The 17,335-nt window shown below is 49.5% G+C and overlaps 1 protein-coding gene across 1 annotated transcript in view; it reads left to right on the forward strand.

Annotated features, from left to right (window-relative positions):
* Nucleotides 1–17,335, forward strand: part of ANKRD33B (ankyrin repeat domain 33B) — a 63,315-nt gene that overhangs the window by 38,793 nt on the left and 7,187 nt on the right. The window contains exon 3 of the mRNA XM_045847872.1: nt 8,956–9,096. Within this exon, the coding sequence (XP_045703828.1) occupies nt 8,956–9,096 (141 nt within the window). The remainder of the gene's footprint in view (nt 1–8,955; nt 9,097–17,335) is intronic.

Raw genomic sequence — 17,335 nt, forward strand, 5'->3', positions numbered from 1 at the left:
CTATTGCAACTGTGTTGCCTGTCTGACAGTTGGCAGTCCTGGCTTTCTCCAGGACTCGGCATTTGTAAGAATAAATTAGGATGCAAATGCTGTGATCCGCCTGTCGCATGTTCTCTACAAAGTCTGAAACTCCTTGGCTACTTAATGCACGACAAAGATACAGCCAAAGCTGCATTAGGGCCTGACAATGGAGAGAATGTATGACAATAAATCCTCCAATAATCCCTAAATCTCATTTAGCCAGTGATTTCCATTTCTCCCTTGCCTCCCCTAACAAACATAAAGTACAAAATAAGATAACCGGAGAAATGGACACTAGGTCCCAGGGGTGGGGTGATGTGTTTACCCGCTCTGTTTCCTGTTCCTCTCCAACAAATGGCAGGGGTGCAGTGCGGGGAGAGAGTAGCCGGGCTCCTTTGGAACTGGTGGTGGGATCGAGTCGGTTGGGTATAAGTAATCGTTGGTGCGTCGAGTTATTTCTTGAACTTTTTATTTTATTTTTTGGAACTTCTTTAAAAAAATCCGGGAGGAAATGCGCCGAGAGCCAGCCAGCTTGGCAGTATTCAGGTCCTGCTGCTGGAGACGCAGTGGCAGTGAGGCTCCCGGTGTGGCCAGGGGCGGGCTCGGACTGCCTGGGTTTGGGAAGGGTTTCCCTTCAGAGCAGCATGTATGTGATGTGGCCGGGAGGCAGGACTAATTGCTTCTCCATTCTGCCTGTCCTGTTTATCGTCACCACCCGTGATCACAATTTCAGCCTGACTTCACTGTGTGGGGTATGGTTTTTTGAAATGTTTTCCTTGGTTTCTATGCTGTCACTTAAGAATCTGGAACTTGGTAAGTCCCTAGCATTTCCTTGCCTTTCCCTGTAAAATCCAGTTTTCAGAGCCTTTCTGATTGACCCCTGCAATGCCAGCCCCTGCCCGCTGGCCAGGCAGGAATGAGCGGAGGGTGGTAGCCCACCCCAGGTCCCACCTGCCTTACCCCACAGAATGATGGGGGGAGGCCTCTCTACGAGGCGCTTCCTGCTTCCTCCTTCCTCCAGGTGGGGCAGTCTGTTCTCTCTGCAGCGTGTGTGGGATGTGACATTTCCAAAGTCAACACTTCCCTCTGCTGGCCCGGTGTGGAAAACTACACTCGGAGTACCTGGCGTCCAACCGATCAAGTCTTCCGACAGCGCAAACTCTGTAACATTGTTTTCATTTTTAGAGCCATGCAAGTTTATTGTCTATTTCCTTTTCTTGAATAAAGCAGTAAACAAGATTGGTAGCCCATAATTGGTACTCAATAACATGTTTGATTAATCAATAATTAATCATTTTGATGGCCGTTTAATCTCAGATAATGTGGGTTATGGATTGAAAATGAGCAACCTTTATGATATGTGTACTTTTTCCAAGGGAGAAGTAGGGATCCTCCAGCCTTTTTATTTACTAAATATTCCGTGAACTTGCAGTGAATCGGAAGGTTTGGGTTCATGAGCAGGGTCGTGAGGGCTGTGGTGGCCACATGGGAATGTGGAATGTATGACATCACAGTTCCGTTGCCTACTGTGTGCTTGGGAGACCAGGCAAGAACTTGCATCAGAAGGCATGGCTGTCAGGTAGCTGGGTACAAGGGAAGGAAGAACATTCCAGGCCGAGAGGCTAGCGTGTGCAAAGGCCACCAGATTAGAGGAAGAGTGGCACACAGGTGAGTTAAAGGGAGAGCTGAGTGACTGCAAAGGAGAGTAAGAGGGTGTCAGTGCCAGAGCTGAGGGTGAAGAAGGGATTTAAGGGAGAAGAAAAAAATTTTCCCTCCACCCTTCTGAGTTGTTGACTGAGCCCCCTGTAATGAAAGACAGGTGGACAAGAAAGAACCAGACCTTCATAGACAGATATGCAGGGGAGATCCCGAGGGGAAAATGAGTCACTCAGGGAGGTGGCTTAGAGCTCCAGCTTACGTAGCATTTTCACCAAAGAACAATCAATCTGTGGAGAAATTGCAGGACCGAGGAAAGCAGGGTGAGGTTTCCAAGGGCAGCAAACCATGGGAAGGGAAACTAGTGGGAGGTGAGGGCTGGTTAGCAGGGTCTGTCACGGAGCTCGCTCTGGTGCGTGTCCGGGCCGATGGCGTCTGAAAACAAGCGTTCCTTTTCCTCCCCTTTTTGTGCCCAGGTGACAGGATGGATGCTGACTTATTGTGGTGATCATTTCACATCACGTGTAAGTCAAATCACCACGCTGTGTGCACGTTACACTTCTATGTAGGGCTATATGTTAATTGTACCTCATTAAAACTGGGGAAAGTAAACATTTCTGTCCTTCTTTTAGACAGATGGGGGAGGGCAGGGAGCTTTTCTTGTGTCCGCTGTTTTTCCGTTGCCTTCCGGTCAAAACCATCCTTATGCCAAAGTGGCATGTTTTGGGGTGGCATGCCCTGCTACCCTTCAGGAAGCAGGGCTGGATAAAAAAGAGCTAGCTCGTTCAAGTGTGGAGGTGTCATCCAAAGAGTGGAAACCACTGAGGGTGTTAAGTGGTAGTTGTATTGGTCAAGTGTTTCTTCTTTAAGTTGTCATGGAGAATGGAGGGAGGGGCAGCAGTGGGACCAGGGAGGACAGTTGGGAGAGGGGTTGCACCCCAGGTGGGCTGTGGTGGCCCAGGTCAAGGGTACAAGTGGAGAAACAGGACAGTTTTGGAAGACATTTAACAGTGGGGTTGGCAAAATTTCACAATGGCTTGGATGGGGAAAGTGTGGGTGGAGGGCTGATGACAGAGCCCAGATTTCTGGCTTGGGCACCTAGGTGGTTGGTGGTGTCCATCACTGAGTGAGGAACATGGGAGGAAGCAGAGGGTTTGGAAGAAGCACGTGTTGAGTTCATGGGATGCCTGAGGTGAAATATCCAGCAGACAGATGTGTAGGCAAGAAACCCAGGGAGAGAGACTGAGCTAGAGGTAAGTGATCTGGATCGCTGAGAGTGGACAGGACCACCAAGACAGGGAATATGGGGTGAGAAGCGGCTTGGTCATGCGTCTGAGAAACAGTGGCATTCTCCCAGGAGGGAGAGGACAAGGTTGCTCAGGAAGAGTATTGAGGAGGAGTGGCCAGGGAGACAGGAGGAAAACTGGATGGGTCAGCTTTCAGGATATCCATGGGAAGAGAGTTTAAAAAGGATGGAAGGCACGTGTGGTAAACGCTGTGGAGATGCCAAGTAAGATGAGGGCTGACTAGTAACCACTAGATTGTGCTTCAGGGCAGTCCCTGGGGACTGTTGGAAGGCGTTTCAGGAGAGGTAGGGGAGAGTAAGTGGTGAGACTGAGAGAGACAGCTCTGGGAGTTAGCCCGAAAAGGAGTGAGATGGTTCATGGTGGGCGGCTGGAATGCAAGGACAGGCAGCTGTGCTCCACGCATTTCTCGTCCTCTTCTAGACACCATTGAGTTAGCTTCAGCATGTTCTTCTTAGAGAGACGGCTGAGGCACAAGCAGACAGGGAGTCCAGACAAGTAAGTGTGCTTCAAGATTCTACTTGTGTCACACTGGCAAATGTCTCAGTTCTTGACAGAGAAATCTTGAAGTCACATAGAAAGGAGCAAGGTAAAGAATTTGGGCCATGAGTGCAATCTGATGGATGTGCAAGGAAGGAGAGGTTGGGGAGGAAGAGGAGGTAATTGGTAGCACAAAGCCTGCAGGGGAGGGGACATTGGCATCTTTAGGGGAAGCATCGCCCTCCCTTTTCAACAGGAGGGAAGGAGAGACTGCTCGTGGACGTGGGATGTTGGCGGTGTGATGGGGGGAAATTGAGGGAGTTCCCTTCTTATGGTTTCTGTTCCCTCTTTGAAGTAAAAGGTGTGTCGTCCCCTGGGAAAGGGGTTTGCTCTGAGGTCAGTGACTTACGAGTGGGGAAGTTTAAAATTTCCCACATGGGATTGGGGGAGAGTCAAGGGAAAATCCAGTGGTGGTGTTGAGCCTGTTTGAGAATCCGGTCAAGCTTGGGTACCATGGGCTTCTACCCCAAACACTCTCAGCAAAGACGCCATTGGCCATCCAAAGTAGAGCCAGGGACCAGGGCTGTGGTAGACCAGGTGTCATCTGTGGCTTTTCTCTTTCTGTTACGTGGCTCGGCCAAACAACCACCAAGGTCTCTCTATTCTCTACTAGAGCAGTGTTATGAGTCAACTACTTCTGTCCATCCTCCTGACCTCCCAGGGACCCAGCCACTATCTTTAGTCCATTGCATGCCCATCGCAGCCTCCTGGTGAGCTCCGCCCATTATCAGTAAGGCTTGGGGGAAGCATGGAGGGGAGTGACATTTGGTAGCCAGCCAAGAGTCATCACCCCTACCTTGTACTCTTGTCAAGTAGCCTTATGCTAGGATCTCCCTTCTGTAAAATAAGCTTTGATTTTAGAATAGCTTAGACTTATAGAAAAACAACCCAGATTGTACAGAGAATTCTTGTATACCCCACACCTGGTTTCCCCTGCTATTAGGATCTGACATTAATTAGTATGGTATATTTGACACAATGAATGAATCAATATTGATGCATTTTTATTATTAACTCAAGTTCATTCTTTATTCTAACTTCCTCCATGTTTTCCTAATGTTTTTGTTTATTTGTTTGTTTGTTTCAGGATCCCATGTAGGATTACATACTACACTTAATTGTCATTCCCCCAAGGTTTCTCGTGGCTCTGAAGTTTCGCAGACTTTATGACTTAGTCAGTTTGGGGAGTTCTTGTCAGGTAGTTAGTAGAATGTGTCTCCATTGAGATTTGTCTGGTGTTTTTCTCACAATGAGACTGGAGCTATGGATTTTGGGGAGAAGGACCACAGAGGAAAGTGCCGTTCTCACCACATCATATCGAGGGTACTGCTAAAGAATAAAATATTAAATGCCTTTTATTGCAGATGGTAAGGCAGACCCTATTCAGGGTCATCCTGATAGGTGTAGAGGCCACTGCACTGGGACTTTGCAATGGGAAAAGAGAGATTGGGTTCAAATTCAAGTACAACAAAGCCAAGTGGGGACTTACAGCCAAGGAGCAAGGTGAAAGTCAGTGGGGAAAAAATTTCGAGGAAGCATCAGGGGTGTGAGGGATTCGAGCTAAACCAACCGGACAGGGACTGTTGCTTAAGACAGGCCATGGGACCAGTCAACACCTGGGGACGGCGGGGGCAGAGGAGTTCGATCGGGTATCAGAGGTGGGGGTTTTGCTAAAACCATCAATAGATATTACAAGGAGATGCACAGATGGGCCTGGGGAAAGGTTCAGGAGCCTGACTGAAGTTCAGTCAAAGACGGTTTGTCAGTACATGTTATCGGCGTGACTTGTCACCGTTGGTGTTGACCTTGATCACCTGGCTGTCAGGTTGTGTCTGTCAGGTTTCTCTGTTGTGAAGTTCTCTCCCCTCCCTCCCTCTCCCATTCTGCTCTCTGGAGGGGGTCTGCAAGCTAAGGGGTGCATTGTTGCGTTCCAGCTCCTCGAGTGTGGAATCCCTGCATCCATTACTGGCGATTTTTCCGCCCAGAAGTTTGTCTGTTACATCAAGCACTTTTTGTACAGCACATTACCCCTGTAATTTTCACAGTCGTGAGGTTGACGTTATCTGCCATTTTCCAGATGCAGAAACAGGGACTCGGTGAGGTTGACTCACCTTCCCAGGGCCACCCAGATTTTACGTGGCAGACTAGGGACTTGAACTTGGGTGTTCTCATCTAACTCCCTCTGTCTACACTGTTGTTCACTCACCCACTGGAGCTATTTCACATGGACTTATTTCTTGGATCACTTGTGTCTTTCTCTCAGGCAGGGCGAGGGTCATGGGGGCAAGGTGTTCTTGGGGTCTGTAGGTGAGGCCCACCTTTTAAAAGGGCTTCCTCTGCAGACTTCAGGAAATCCTGTTCTGTAAGGACTAAGTTGGACTAGTCTCAGACTAGGTGTCACTCTGGTGCGTGGTTGGGTTTTGAAATGCAAGGAAGGCTGTGTTCTGTCTGTCTGTCTATTTTTCTTTCTTACAAAAGAAAAGGAAAGCTCCCCTTGGTTAATTGTCATGGTTTTTAAGAAGAAAGGTTAATGTCGACACATTCTTGGAAGCCTCGGGTTCACCCTGATTTCTTCCAATGAGGTCGTCTGTGTGATAAGAGGTATTGTTCTGCTGTTCTGGGAAAGGCAGAGGGAATTTCTTGGGTGGTTGCAAGTTCACACCTGTGGTCAGCATGAGTTTCCCACGTGCTGGTTTTTCTGAGTGCACCCTAATATGCAGAACAGACCTGTATAATGGGCTATTTGCCTTGTGGATTTTCAATTTTTCCTCTGCTCGCTTGTTCAAAGTGTTTAGAATATATCAGTGCAAAGGACATCGTGCTGAAAATTGCAACAGATACACTCTTTCATGTCTTCAAAGAAATGGCTCTAAATGAATTGCAGTTCGTTTCACTAGGACCCTGGCTAAATCTAACTGACAGGTGCCACAGAGCGTGTAACCAGATGACAAACCTAACTGAGACCGAAGGACCCCCCCCCCCCCCCCGGCCCAGTTTACAGCAATTCAGCTGGTTTGGGCACCTGACTCCCCTGTAACTGACAGTGGAGGGCCAGTGGCTGAAATGAGTCAAAAGCATCAGATGCTGGTGGGAACCTGTGAGTCACAGAGCTGGGGGGGTCGCACACATCTGTTTCTGGCTTGCTAACCCACAGTGCAGTTGTATCAGTGTTTCCCTCCCAGAAAAGCTATATGTTTCATCTTTTAATTTTTGCAGTGAGTTCAGAACATGGGCTGAGTTCAATGATAAGCAGACAACAATGCTTCTAGAAGAGTCTGCACTCTAATTTTTGTTGCTTGTTTGTTTTTAACTTGGAAGTTGGTGAGGATTTGATGCTGTTTGGGCATCAGCTCTTGAGGAAGGAAACTGGGTCCCAGCCTTCGTCCGAGGTGGGGGTGGGGTGATGGTGGTTCTCATACCTACTTTTACAGCTATAGTTCTCCTGGAGTTGATTATTTTGTTTGGTGTGAGATAGAGATTTAGTATTTATTTTTTTTCCATATAGATTTCTAGTTGCTCCAGTACAGTTTATTGGAAAGTTGATTCTTTCCTCACTGATATGTCCCTTTTGTAAAAAGTCAAATCCTCAGATGTCTTTACTGTATCTCAGCCCCTGTGTGCCGCTGTGGCGGAGATAATGTTGGGTGGCACTGGCTGTGGCCTTCTCACCTGCAGGGCAATTGGATGAGCCATGAGGGAAGCACCTGCGTCCCCAGGCTGCCCATCCCCGGGAGGAGGCCTTCCTTCCTGCCACATCCTAAATCTCACCCAGTGCCCTTTCTGAAATCAGCTGGGGAGGAGCTTCCTGGGTCCTGGCTTCGCCCTGGTGCAGAGGCTTCCCTGGAGGGCAGGAGTGCTGCCCAGTTAAGGACGGAGAATGCACTGTGAAATGCCCGTGAAGCTGCACACCTGCAATCTGACGGTGGCAGTTCCAAAGGCACACGCATGTGGTGGGGGTGAGTGGGAGCATTTCAGGGAGCTGGATCCATAGTGCATATGGATGCAGACTGGGCACCAGCGAGGCCCCCCGGGCCCAGGAGAGGGCTTCCGCAGTCGTCTGCTTTTACTCCCCAGAGTATGCTAGTCATCACCAGCAGGGCCAGGATGCAGATGGCAGCTGAGAGGGGGGCCTGGGGGTGGGGGCAGGGTGAAGGGTGCAGGTGAGGAGCAGAGGAAGCTGTCTTCCACCTTGATGTGGTTGGTCCTGAAACAATGCAGGCTGAGCCTCTAGGGCAGTGATTCTCAGTGGGGCGAGTTTGCTTCCACAGGTGGCATTTGGCAATGTCTGGAAACCTTTCTGGTTGTCATGCTCTGCGGGGGAGGAGGGTGTGGTTGCTGCCAGCATCTAGCGGGTGGAGACAAGGGGCCTACTGTGCAGGGACAGCCCTGCCGCTGAGGATAATCTGGCCCTGAGCATCACTAGTGCCAAGGCCAGTGCTCTGCTCCAGGGCAGTGAAGTGGGGGAGGGCAGTGTGTCGTTTCACACGCTGATGTCAGATGTATGGCTGGTGGGCATTAGGCTGCATGGACATTTGACCCAAAGCCTGTCCTTGTGGCACAGGAAGCACTGTTTGAGGGATGCTCCCACGGCATTTTAGTTTTCTGAGAGGGGAGGGGGCGGAGCCTGGAAGACTCTGGGAATACTGCTTTTCAGATGATGCTCTCCTTTTTCACCTCAACTAAGGAGGGTAAGAACAGCAGAAAACCAGCTCTCTTTTGGAAGAGCAAGATGATAAAGGGGAGAAATCCCCTTTATCTATAAAGGGGATTTCTCAGATGAGTGTTCTTGCCTGCTGGGGTTTCTGGCTGAGGTCTTGGTAGCAACATGGTCTGTGTTACCATGTCTGTACATGTGTGCATATATGTTTCTGTGTGCGCTTGCATGCATGTGTGTGCACAAGAGATAGAGGCAGACACTTTGGAGCAGTGACAGAGGGTGGCAGTGTGCACTGGCATATCCTCTTGCTGCAATGATGACTTTCTCCTGCCTGGAGCCCGGGAGCCCTGGGAAATGGCCCAGAGGCTCGTTTCCGGCCTTGCATCTAGAAGCTGACACATCCAGGACCTTCCCCTGACCAGCAGTGTCTGCTGAGGCTGGCACAGCACTTCCACATGCCACCCTGCAGCTCCCTGGCTGCTCACGTCCCCTCCTTAACAGTGTGACAGGCCAGCTGAGCTCCCAAGTGGGCGGGCAAAGGGAACAAAGATGAACCCATAGAGACAGCACCGCTGTGGCCAGGGGGGCATCCAGTGTCATCCTGTTTCCTGGACTCCGTGAGGATTCTTTCCTGTGGTCTCAGAGGCAAACTCATGCCCTGCAGGTGGGCTGGCCCGGGAGGTCGGTGCTGCCACGTTTCTCTCCCTCTAGGAAGACCTCACTGGAAGGAGCGCTCTGTGGAGTGTGGTCTCTTCACATGTGCAAATTTCTTTGCAGGGCATGCCATCATCACCAACTACTTGCTGAACTACTTCCCTGGTCTTGACCTTGAAAGGAGGAACGTGTTTGGGTTCACGGCCCTGATGAAAGCTGCCATGCAGGGCCGAACAGAGTGCATCCGAGCCCTGATGCTAGCAGGTATGTCTGCCCCGTCCTGCGCGGTCCTGGGGACCTGGGCAATGTGGACTTTGCTTCCTTGAGGAGTGGGCGTTGAAGGGATGAGTCAGTCCTGTGGAAGCTAAGACTAGAGGTTGCAACAAAGAACAGTTTCTTCGAAGTATATGGCTGTCCTCATTCAAGGTGGAACAAACAGCACAGGCAGCCAACTTCAGGGTGGAGTCAAAGGTCATGGCACGGGTTGCCCCTCCTTGCTCCCTGATGAGCTCTTCCCTCGCCCCTTAGCCTAGTCCTGCCCATGTTCTTCTGCAACGTGTGTTCTGGCCTTGGCTCTGAGCTGCTCGTCTGCCCTGTTGACGCTGGGCGCAGGGACGGCAGCGTCAGCCCAGTTGCCATCCTAGGTGCCCGCCTGCTGGTGGTTGGAGTCACATGGTGATGTGTGTGGCAGCTTCCTTTTCTATGATGTGTCACAGAGTGGAAAGGGCTCGGTCTGTAGCTTTGGATCAACCCCTTGCCCTTTATGATGTCATTGTCTTGGGGGAAGCCCTTCCGTCTCTGAGCCTCCCTATCTCCGTCTTTGAAACAGGAGCGCTGACTTCTTTCTCACTGCCCGCCTCCCCCCACCCCCAGGATGAAATAGGACAATACTTGGTAAATTCTCAGGAGCTGTGCAGCTTTAATGAACTACTGTGCTAAATTCCACATGACTAATCTCTAGCTCTTTCCCTGGCTCTAAAATGGAGTTGCAATCATCGTTAGCACAACCTCATTGGGTTATTTTGAGAATTAAATGACAAAATGCGTGTCAAATACTCACCCAGGGTCCAGCACAGGGTGAGCCTCTCACATCTCAGTCAGTGTGAGATGCCGCTGTCGACATTATTTAATTTCATTATTTTAATTTTGTTTTGTTCTTGGCCCTGGGTTCCGCCAATCCCACATGGTGCCATGAGTTCCTGGAGAGGTGGCATTTCCCCTCCCTCCCATCGTAGTGTCCTGAGGACAGTGACGAAGTTCTCCCAGCCATTTCCCTAGGCTGGCAGCACTGTTCAGACAGCATTTATTTCGGAACCATTGCAGATGTATGGTAAAGTGACGAAGACAGGAGAGAGAGCTGCCACACAGCCCTCCCTCGTCTCCGCTGTTACCATCTTACTGGCATGGGTGCATTCTCATTCAGTAAATTCTGGACTTCATCAGATTTTACCAGTTCTTCCATGAGCTGTTTGTTTCAGGGCCCCATCCAGGCTCCCACATGTAGCTGTCGTGTCCCTAGTCTCCTGGGGTCCGTGACAGTTTCCCAGTCTCATCTCCTTGCCCATGACTTGGCCGTCCCCATGCTGGCCACCATACAGCGTCCTCCAGGCCGCGCCTGCCTGTTGCTTCCTTGTGATGAGATGGGTTATACGATCCACAGCTTGCTTTAGTGCGGTGGGGGGGGGGCTTCGCCCTCAGGGCCCTCCCTCCTGGCTGCCATGGGTGAGAATAAGTCTACCAAGACATGATCTGCTTGGGGAGAAAAGGTGGTGGATCTCTCAAAGGAGAAGGGCCTGTTCCTCAATGGGCTTTTATTGGGTTCATTTGCACAGGAATGCAGATAAAGCTCATTAATCATTGTCAGGCAGTAAGGATCAAACAATAGATAACAAAGAACTCTGAGGGCCTATTTGGAGTCAGAGTCAGATAGCTAAAGAGCTGTAAAACTTTGAGGAACAAACTCACTTCTTGCTTGGACCCTTATCATTTCATTGAGAGCATTCTAAACAAAGCAGGTTTCACAGGATTTTACATATTCTTTCTTAGGCCTGATCACCCAGGAAACCCGCCCTTTCCAGCACAGAGCTGCACCACCCTCTGTCATTGTTTCAGGTTTAGGTGGAGCAAGGGAAGTAAGGCAACCAAGAGATGAAGAGACTTCTCGCAGACAGAATGAGGACTCAGGCTTTGTCGAAGCCGAGGGGCAAGGGTCCATCATCCCCTTTTGCTGTAGTCCTCCAAATCGTTTTTTGGGGGCCTCCCACATGATTGTGCTTGTCTTGTGTCGTTCCTCCGCTTGGGGAATCTTACCTGTCATTGGCTAGCCAACCAAGCATTGGGGTCTAGGCAGGATGAAGAAAAAAGAGCAGAAGCGGAGCTTCTGTCAGGGAGATAAGCTTTTGTCTCCTTAGTGGCTTATGGTCCAAGGTCTCTCTCAGCCTTAGCCTTGAGGGGGGTTACAGCTTCTGAAACCAGGCAGGGCGGTTCCGAACAGTTTAGTTTTTTTTCCCTTTTCTCCTGCTTTAACCGGAGTGTTTCAGGGGATGTTGTAAGGAAAATAAGTTCAGTAAATGAAGACAGAGGCTTCGAAGATGAAACTTTCTTGGAAATAAAAAAGATCATACTTAACATTAATCCCACTGACTGTGCTTTGGACTCACTGACAGTTTCAAAAGTGAGATGTGAGTTTCAACAGTTTACGCCCTGCCAGTCCTGTGTTGGGGAGAGTGCTAGTCCTGATTAAATGGTGGTTGTGATGCTTCTGTGTCGGGAGGAAGCTTTGTCTGCTTTTACTCTGGATCTAGTTACAGCTGAGTATAGATCTTTAGTAATTTACTCTTTCAACCAAAAATGCATGGTGTCAGTCACATCTGTGCATTTTCCCCTATGAATTAATTTGAATCACAAACCCTTTTGTCTGTAGGTTGGTTGCCTTCCAGTTACTCTGGCAAGTGCCCAGGTTCGGCTGCTTTCCTACTTTCCTCCGGGTCTGGTGGAGATTGCAGGCACTGGCTAGGCACTCACAGGATTCCAGAAACACCTTTTTGGTCTTTTGAAAGGTGGGCCTGCTTACAGGCAGTGTGTTCCTTGCTAAGTGTTTTTTTTTTTTTTCCTACACAGCTATTTGGATAACAAACTGGGCATGAGGTGTTACATACTCTCCTTTTCCTGTTTCCTCTACTGTGAGCCTGGCCCCATCCAAGTCTCGACCCCGCCTGAGTACAGGCCTTGACCGTGTTCATCTCTGGACTGTGTGTCCCGAGCCTCAGTTTTCCCTTCTATAAGATGGGGCCAACGACAGGGGCTCCTGCAGGAAGACGTGATGGGGACTGAATGGGTCCATGTGTGGAAAGCCCTTGCACTCGTGCTTGGCATGAAGGAAGCCTTCAGTCAGCGTTGGTTATTATTGTTGTGTTATAGTTTAGGGGGAATTTATGTGTTCAATAATTATCTGTTTAAGAAATGAAGAAATATGGTCTATTTTTCCCTTGGAAAAATATCCTTGTGCTGAGATGTGTAAGCCTTCTTATTGAGGGCAAGAAGCATTAACTCAGGCTTTCTCAACCTTGGCACTGTGGACTTTTGGGGCCATGTAGTTCTTTCTGGTCGGGGCTGTCCCGGGACTAGACGGGTGCGCAGCAGCATCCCTGGCCTCGGACAGCAGATGCCTGCAGCATCCTCCAGGTTCGACAACCAAAGTTGTCTCCAGACTTTGTCGGATGTCCCCTGGGGGTATAGTTGCTCCCTAACGAGAACCACTGATGTCACTAGTGTACATGTGAAAAGAGGGAGAACGTGGGAAGAAAATTTTTTCCCTCTTGTATACTTTCTTTTCAACTCGCTCTATATTCTTTCTTAGAATAAAAACCTGACATTTTTTTTCAGGGACCTTTATGCCCGGCCCTCCAAGGCTTTGGTTGTAGAGTCTGACTTCTAGAATATTTTCATTTTCTACTGTTACTACTATGCTAGTGTATGGTTCTTTCTCCCAGGAAAGCGAGTTTCGTTTTCTTTTTATAGTAGACGAGTATGTGTGTTTTAAAAGGGAAAAAAAATGTGCTTGAATGTCTTCCCAGGGTTTGGTGGACAGCACTAAGATACTTGTAAAGACATTTTAAAAATTTGCGCAAGTATTTTTGTCTTATCCATATTAAGAAAAATTAAAGCTTTTAAAGATATGAATGCCTGAGTATTTCTTTTGGATTGGCATTTGTGTACAGCCTCAGAAGGCACCTTGGGGACCAGCACAGGATGGTCATCTTGTGGTTACTTCCAAAGCAAAAGGCATTCATTGGCATTGCTACATATTAATGGTTGGGATACAGGTGTGTATCTCCTGCTCATTTTGTCCAGTGCAGAATTCTTCTGTAACTGAGTGTTTTTCTGCCCCTGAGTTTGAATTTCTGGGTTGCAATTTCATTCTATTCAATAAGAACCATTTCCTTTTAGAAGTGATGAGTCATTGAACCGGTTGCTCCCCTAAACTGTTCGCCTTTTCCAATAGCTGAGAACCTACAGGCACATAACAGCTCTTATCTTACCTTGTCAGGCAGAACAAAATAATGTTAGAATTATCAGGACTTTGGATTTTACTAAAAATATAACCGGTTCTGAAAAGCTGATTTATTGGCTCTTTGGCTTTTGGCTTCCCAAGGAATACTGTCGGCTCTGCTGATGAGAATCACAGGAAAGGCTGTGGAACCTTGTTAATGCAATGGGATGAATATTAATGCCCCACAGTGACAGGTCTATTTAAGTAAGTGGCTCTGGGAAGCTGCGTGGAGGACGTGGTTGTCTCTGAAGACAGACAGGACTCGGTGGAGGCTGGGAGGTTCCAGACTTGTTTAAGAGAGCCGGCTTTCCACCCAGGGGGTAGTGTAAATTGCTGCAGCACCTGGGAAGCAAATCCAAGCAAACAGAAAACTGCGAAGTCATTTGTGGTTCTACGGAGAAAAGCAGCAGGTGTGGGAGGCTTGTTTCCTGAGGAACGGGGAGCACGCATGGTATTGACCGTGCGGCCATTCTGTCCTGGGCTAGCCCAGACTGTGCTCCTGGAAAGGCAAAGCGTATGATACCACTCAAAGGTTGCTTTCTGTTTATAAGGAAAACGTGAATTTCCTATGAACGAAGAATTTGCCCAGCTGGAATAGTTTCAAGTTGTTAAGCAGAAAGAGAGCTAAAAATTAGGCATTGTGTATCACGTAGGGCAGTGTCTTAGCTTGGGTCCCCACGAAAGCACACCCTGAGGCAAGGGCTTGAGGGCAAGCAGTTGTTCTGGAAGGTGACCTTGGGAGGTGGTGCGAAGGATAGGGAAGTAAGGGCAGGATGACAGGAGAGCTAGTAAGTTGTGTTGATGAGCTGGTGACCCCCATGGACAACCGGCAGTCGGCCCTTCCTGGAACCTCGAAAAGACTAGTACAAAACATCTCAGGAATGGCTTGTGGGGGTGCTCCAGGGCAGCTGGGGTGTTTATCCCCCAACTCGGGTCCTTTGGGGCTGGGGGCTCCTGGGCGTGGGAAACCTGTCGCGGTTCCCCTCTGAGCAGTGGTCTGGAGTGTAGATGGCCTGATGCCCATCTGGGGTAACTCTGTGACCCTGCGTCCTGACTTGTCGTACTGATTGCATCCTAAGTGCCCAAGATACAGGCCAGAGGTGGCACAGGAGGAGGCTTTCAGGGACTGGTCCACAGTGGTCCCATGTGACCGGAAAGGCTTCTGGGCGGGAGGGAGACAGAACCAGGCTTCGAAGGACAGGTGAGGTGGGGATGGGTGCTGGTGGAGAAGCAGGGAGGGGAGTGATGCATCTCAGGCTCTGCTTCTCTCTAGCTGTTTCCACGGACCTGGCCAAGACTCCCTGGGAAAAGCAGCCTGAGAATGAGGGAGGGCAGGTAGCTTGTTTTGCTTTAGGACCTGTTTAGGTGCTTTCTGCTGTGAGGAATAGCAGTCTGACTTGATGGTGGTTTAAGGAAGATGGGCCTGTGTTTTTCAGACCTCACTAGAAATTTTGAGGTAGGCAGTCACCATGCAGAGCTTGTCCTGGGCCATGAGGACATCACAGACCCAGGTTCCTTCCTCTTGTCCACTTCGTGCCCCACCCCACCTCAGCTTGGCTGCTGGTCACCTGATGTTTGCAAGATGGTCCTCACAGCTCCAGGCTGCAGATTCATGCTTCAGACTGGAAGCAGCAGCCCTCACCGTATGTGTCCCTCTCAGCAGGATGCAACAGCCTTCTTTTGGAGGCTCCAGTGGGGAACAGAATTGCACTTGGCAAGGCCTGGGACATTTTTGGTTTTTACAACTGGTGGAATGCTGCTGGCCTTTAGTGGGTGGAGACCAAGGATGCTGTTAGAGGCGCTGCAGTGCACAGGACCACCTGCACAACAAAACCATGTGGCCGAAAATGTCCATCCACAGTGCTGAGGCTGTGAAACCCTGGGCTAGACCATTCATGGTGCGTTGCCTAGAACTGAGTACGCAGCTCCCTTGAACAAAATAGAGGATTTTGTGTAGATGACTCGCCACCCTTAGCACGGCAGCAAATGGACCCACTGGCAGGAGCCCAGCCCTCGCCTGCACGGCTGGCACCCTGGGTGAGGCAGCGTTGGGCAGGAGGGGAGGAGGCCGATAGTCTCACGGGGAGAAGATGGGTACAGTTGTGTTTTGCAAGTTTCCCATAGTCTCTCAAAGCTCTGCGGGGTGGGGCGAAAGTAGGCTTACATTTGTTTGTATGGAAAAATAATACGATGATTAATAAATAATAACACAAGAATAAACTGTGTTTCGCACACTCACAACTGTAGACCTGCTTTTGCCCCACCCTGTATGGACCGTGTTAATCGTCAGTACGTGTCTCTCGTGACTTAATCACTACAATCAGGCCATTCATATGACCCTTCCCAGTAATTCCTTAAGGAAGGGAACCCCTGACTTACAACATGAATAAGATTCTTGGGCTGTGTTACCGCTAGAAGGGCCTTTGTTCCTCAGAGTGTTTGTGTTTTCCGAGATCGTCTTGAAAAGGGACGGGAGGAGCAGGAAGAGGTGCGCTCCGCTCTGGACAGCTGCTCCTTCCGTTTCCCATTAGCATTTGAAAAATGTCTCTTTCAAGCAGTGTTCATTAAGATTTTAATTTTGCAGTTTGTTCCTTTTTTTAAGTGACATGCAATTAATTAAGGTTTAATGTGTCATCTATTTTTTGCGATGACATTTTTACTGCCCCCTTTCATTTCAGTCCGTTTATAAATTGTACTCTAGCTAATGAGTTCCATCCTGATTTCCAGTTCTAAATAATTACCACTCTTCTAATGTGGCTATTCCTTAATGTGTCACAGAATTAAGGCGTTGCCAGGTGAAATCAGGTGAGCTGGATCTGCCTGGGGCGCAAGACCACGAGGGGGTGGGGGGGCGAGGTCCCTTGCTGTTCTCAGTCCAGCGCATACTGACCAGTCCCCACAGGTCAGACGCCTGGGTCTGTGTGGGGCGGCGGCCTCCGCCTGGCCTGGCCCTGGAGAGCGCGCAGGCCCTGGATGATTGCCCCACTTCTCCACGTTGCTGCCAGTGGAAACATGACTGATGGGGCTTGAAACCCTGAATAGTTTTCAACTGTATATGGGGCTGAGATTGGACCAAGATGAATTGAACAGCAATTCCTTATTAATTCTTGTTTTACTACCAAGCTGAAATTTATAAAATATTAGGAGGGGGCCATGAGTGGTGTGGGGGAGATTTATTAAGGAAGTGCCTAGTGTAAGTGAGGCTGTGAAGATGTAGGAGTTCTCCAGGAAAATGGAACCAGTGGGTGATACATTTTAAGAGGTTTATTTTATTAAGAGATTTGTTTCCAGGAATTGGGTTATGTGGTTTGGGACGCTGACAAGCTCGACATCCGTGGGCAGGCCAGTGGGCTAGACACCTGTGTAGGGGCTGATGCTGAAGTCCTGAAGCCAAAGTCCCTGTTCTCCAGAAAATTCATCTTTTGTTTTTAAGACCTTCAGCAGATTGGACGAGGCCCGCCCACCTTATTTCAGGTAGTCTCCTTGACTTCAAGTCCACTGTGCGTGGACGTTAACCACATCCACCCAATGCCATCATGGCACACCTAGATTTGTGTTTGATTAAATCCCTGAACTAGAGCCTGGCCCGGCTGACTCAGAAAACCGTCCCTGAGGCAGGGGCCGCCCCGTGCGTGGGGTGGGGGGAAGAGCACGGGGGTGAGGGTCGGGGACCTGCTCCCTGACCAGCTCCAAGGCCTCAGGCAGGCCCCCTGCCCACTGCGACTACCATCCATTCTGTAACAACCCTTTACGAAATGCATGCCGCCTGCCAACCGGGACGTTGTGTGTTGAGGAAACAAAAGCAAGCGAGAGGTAGCCTCTGTACTGGACACGCGAACGGCCTCACATTTCTGTGACATAATGACCACCACCACCCTCACAGGGTCTGTGAGGGAAAGGTGAGGTGATCAATAAATGCGAGGGACTGTGACCGTTAGCAGTTGTAGAACC

Source organism: Phyllostomus hastatus, unplaced genomic scaffold, assembly GCF_019186645.2.
Source record: "Phyllostomus hastatus isolate PE091 unplaced genomic scaffold, TTU_PhHast_1.1 phas_contig_58, whole genome shotgun sequence".
In the NCBI taxonomy this organism is placed as follows: domain Eukaryota; kingdom Metazoa; phylum Chordata; class Mammalia; order Chiroptera; family Phyllostomidae; genus Phyllostomus; species Phyllostomus hastatus.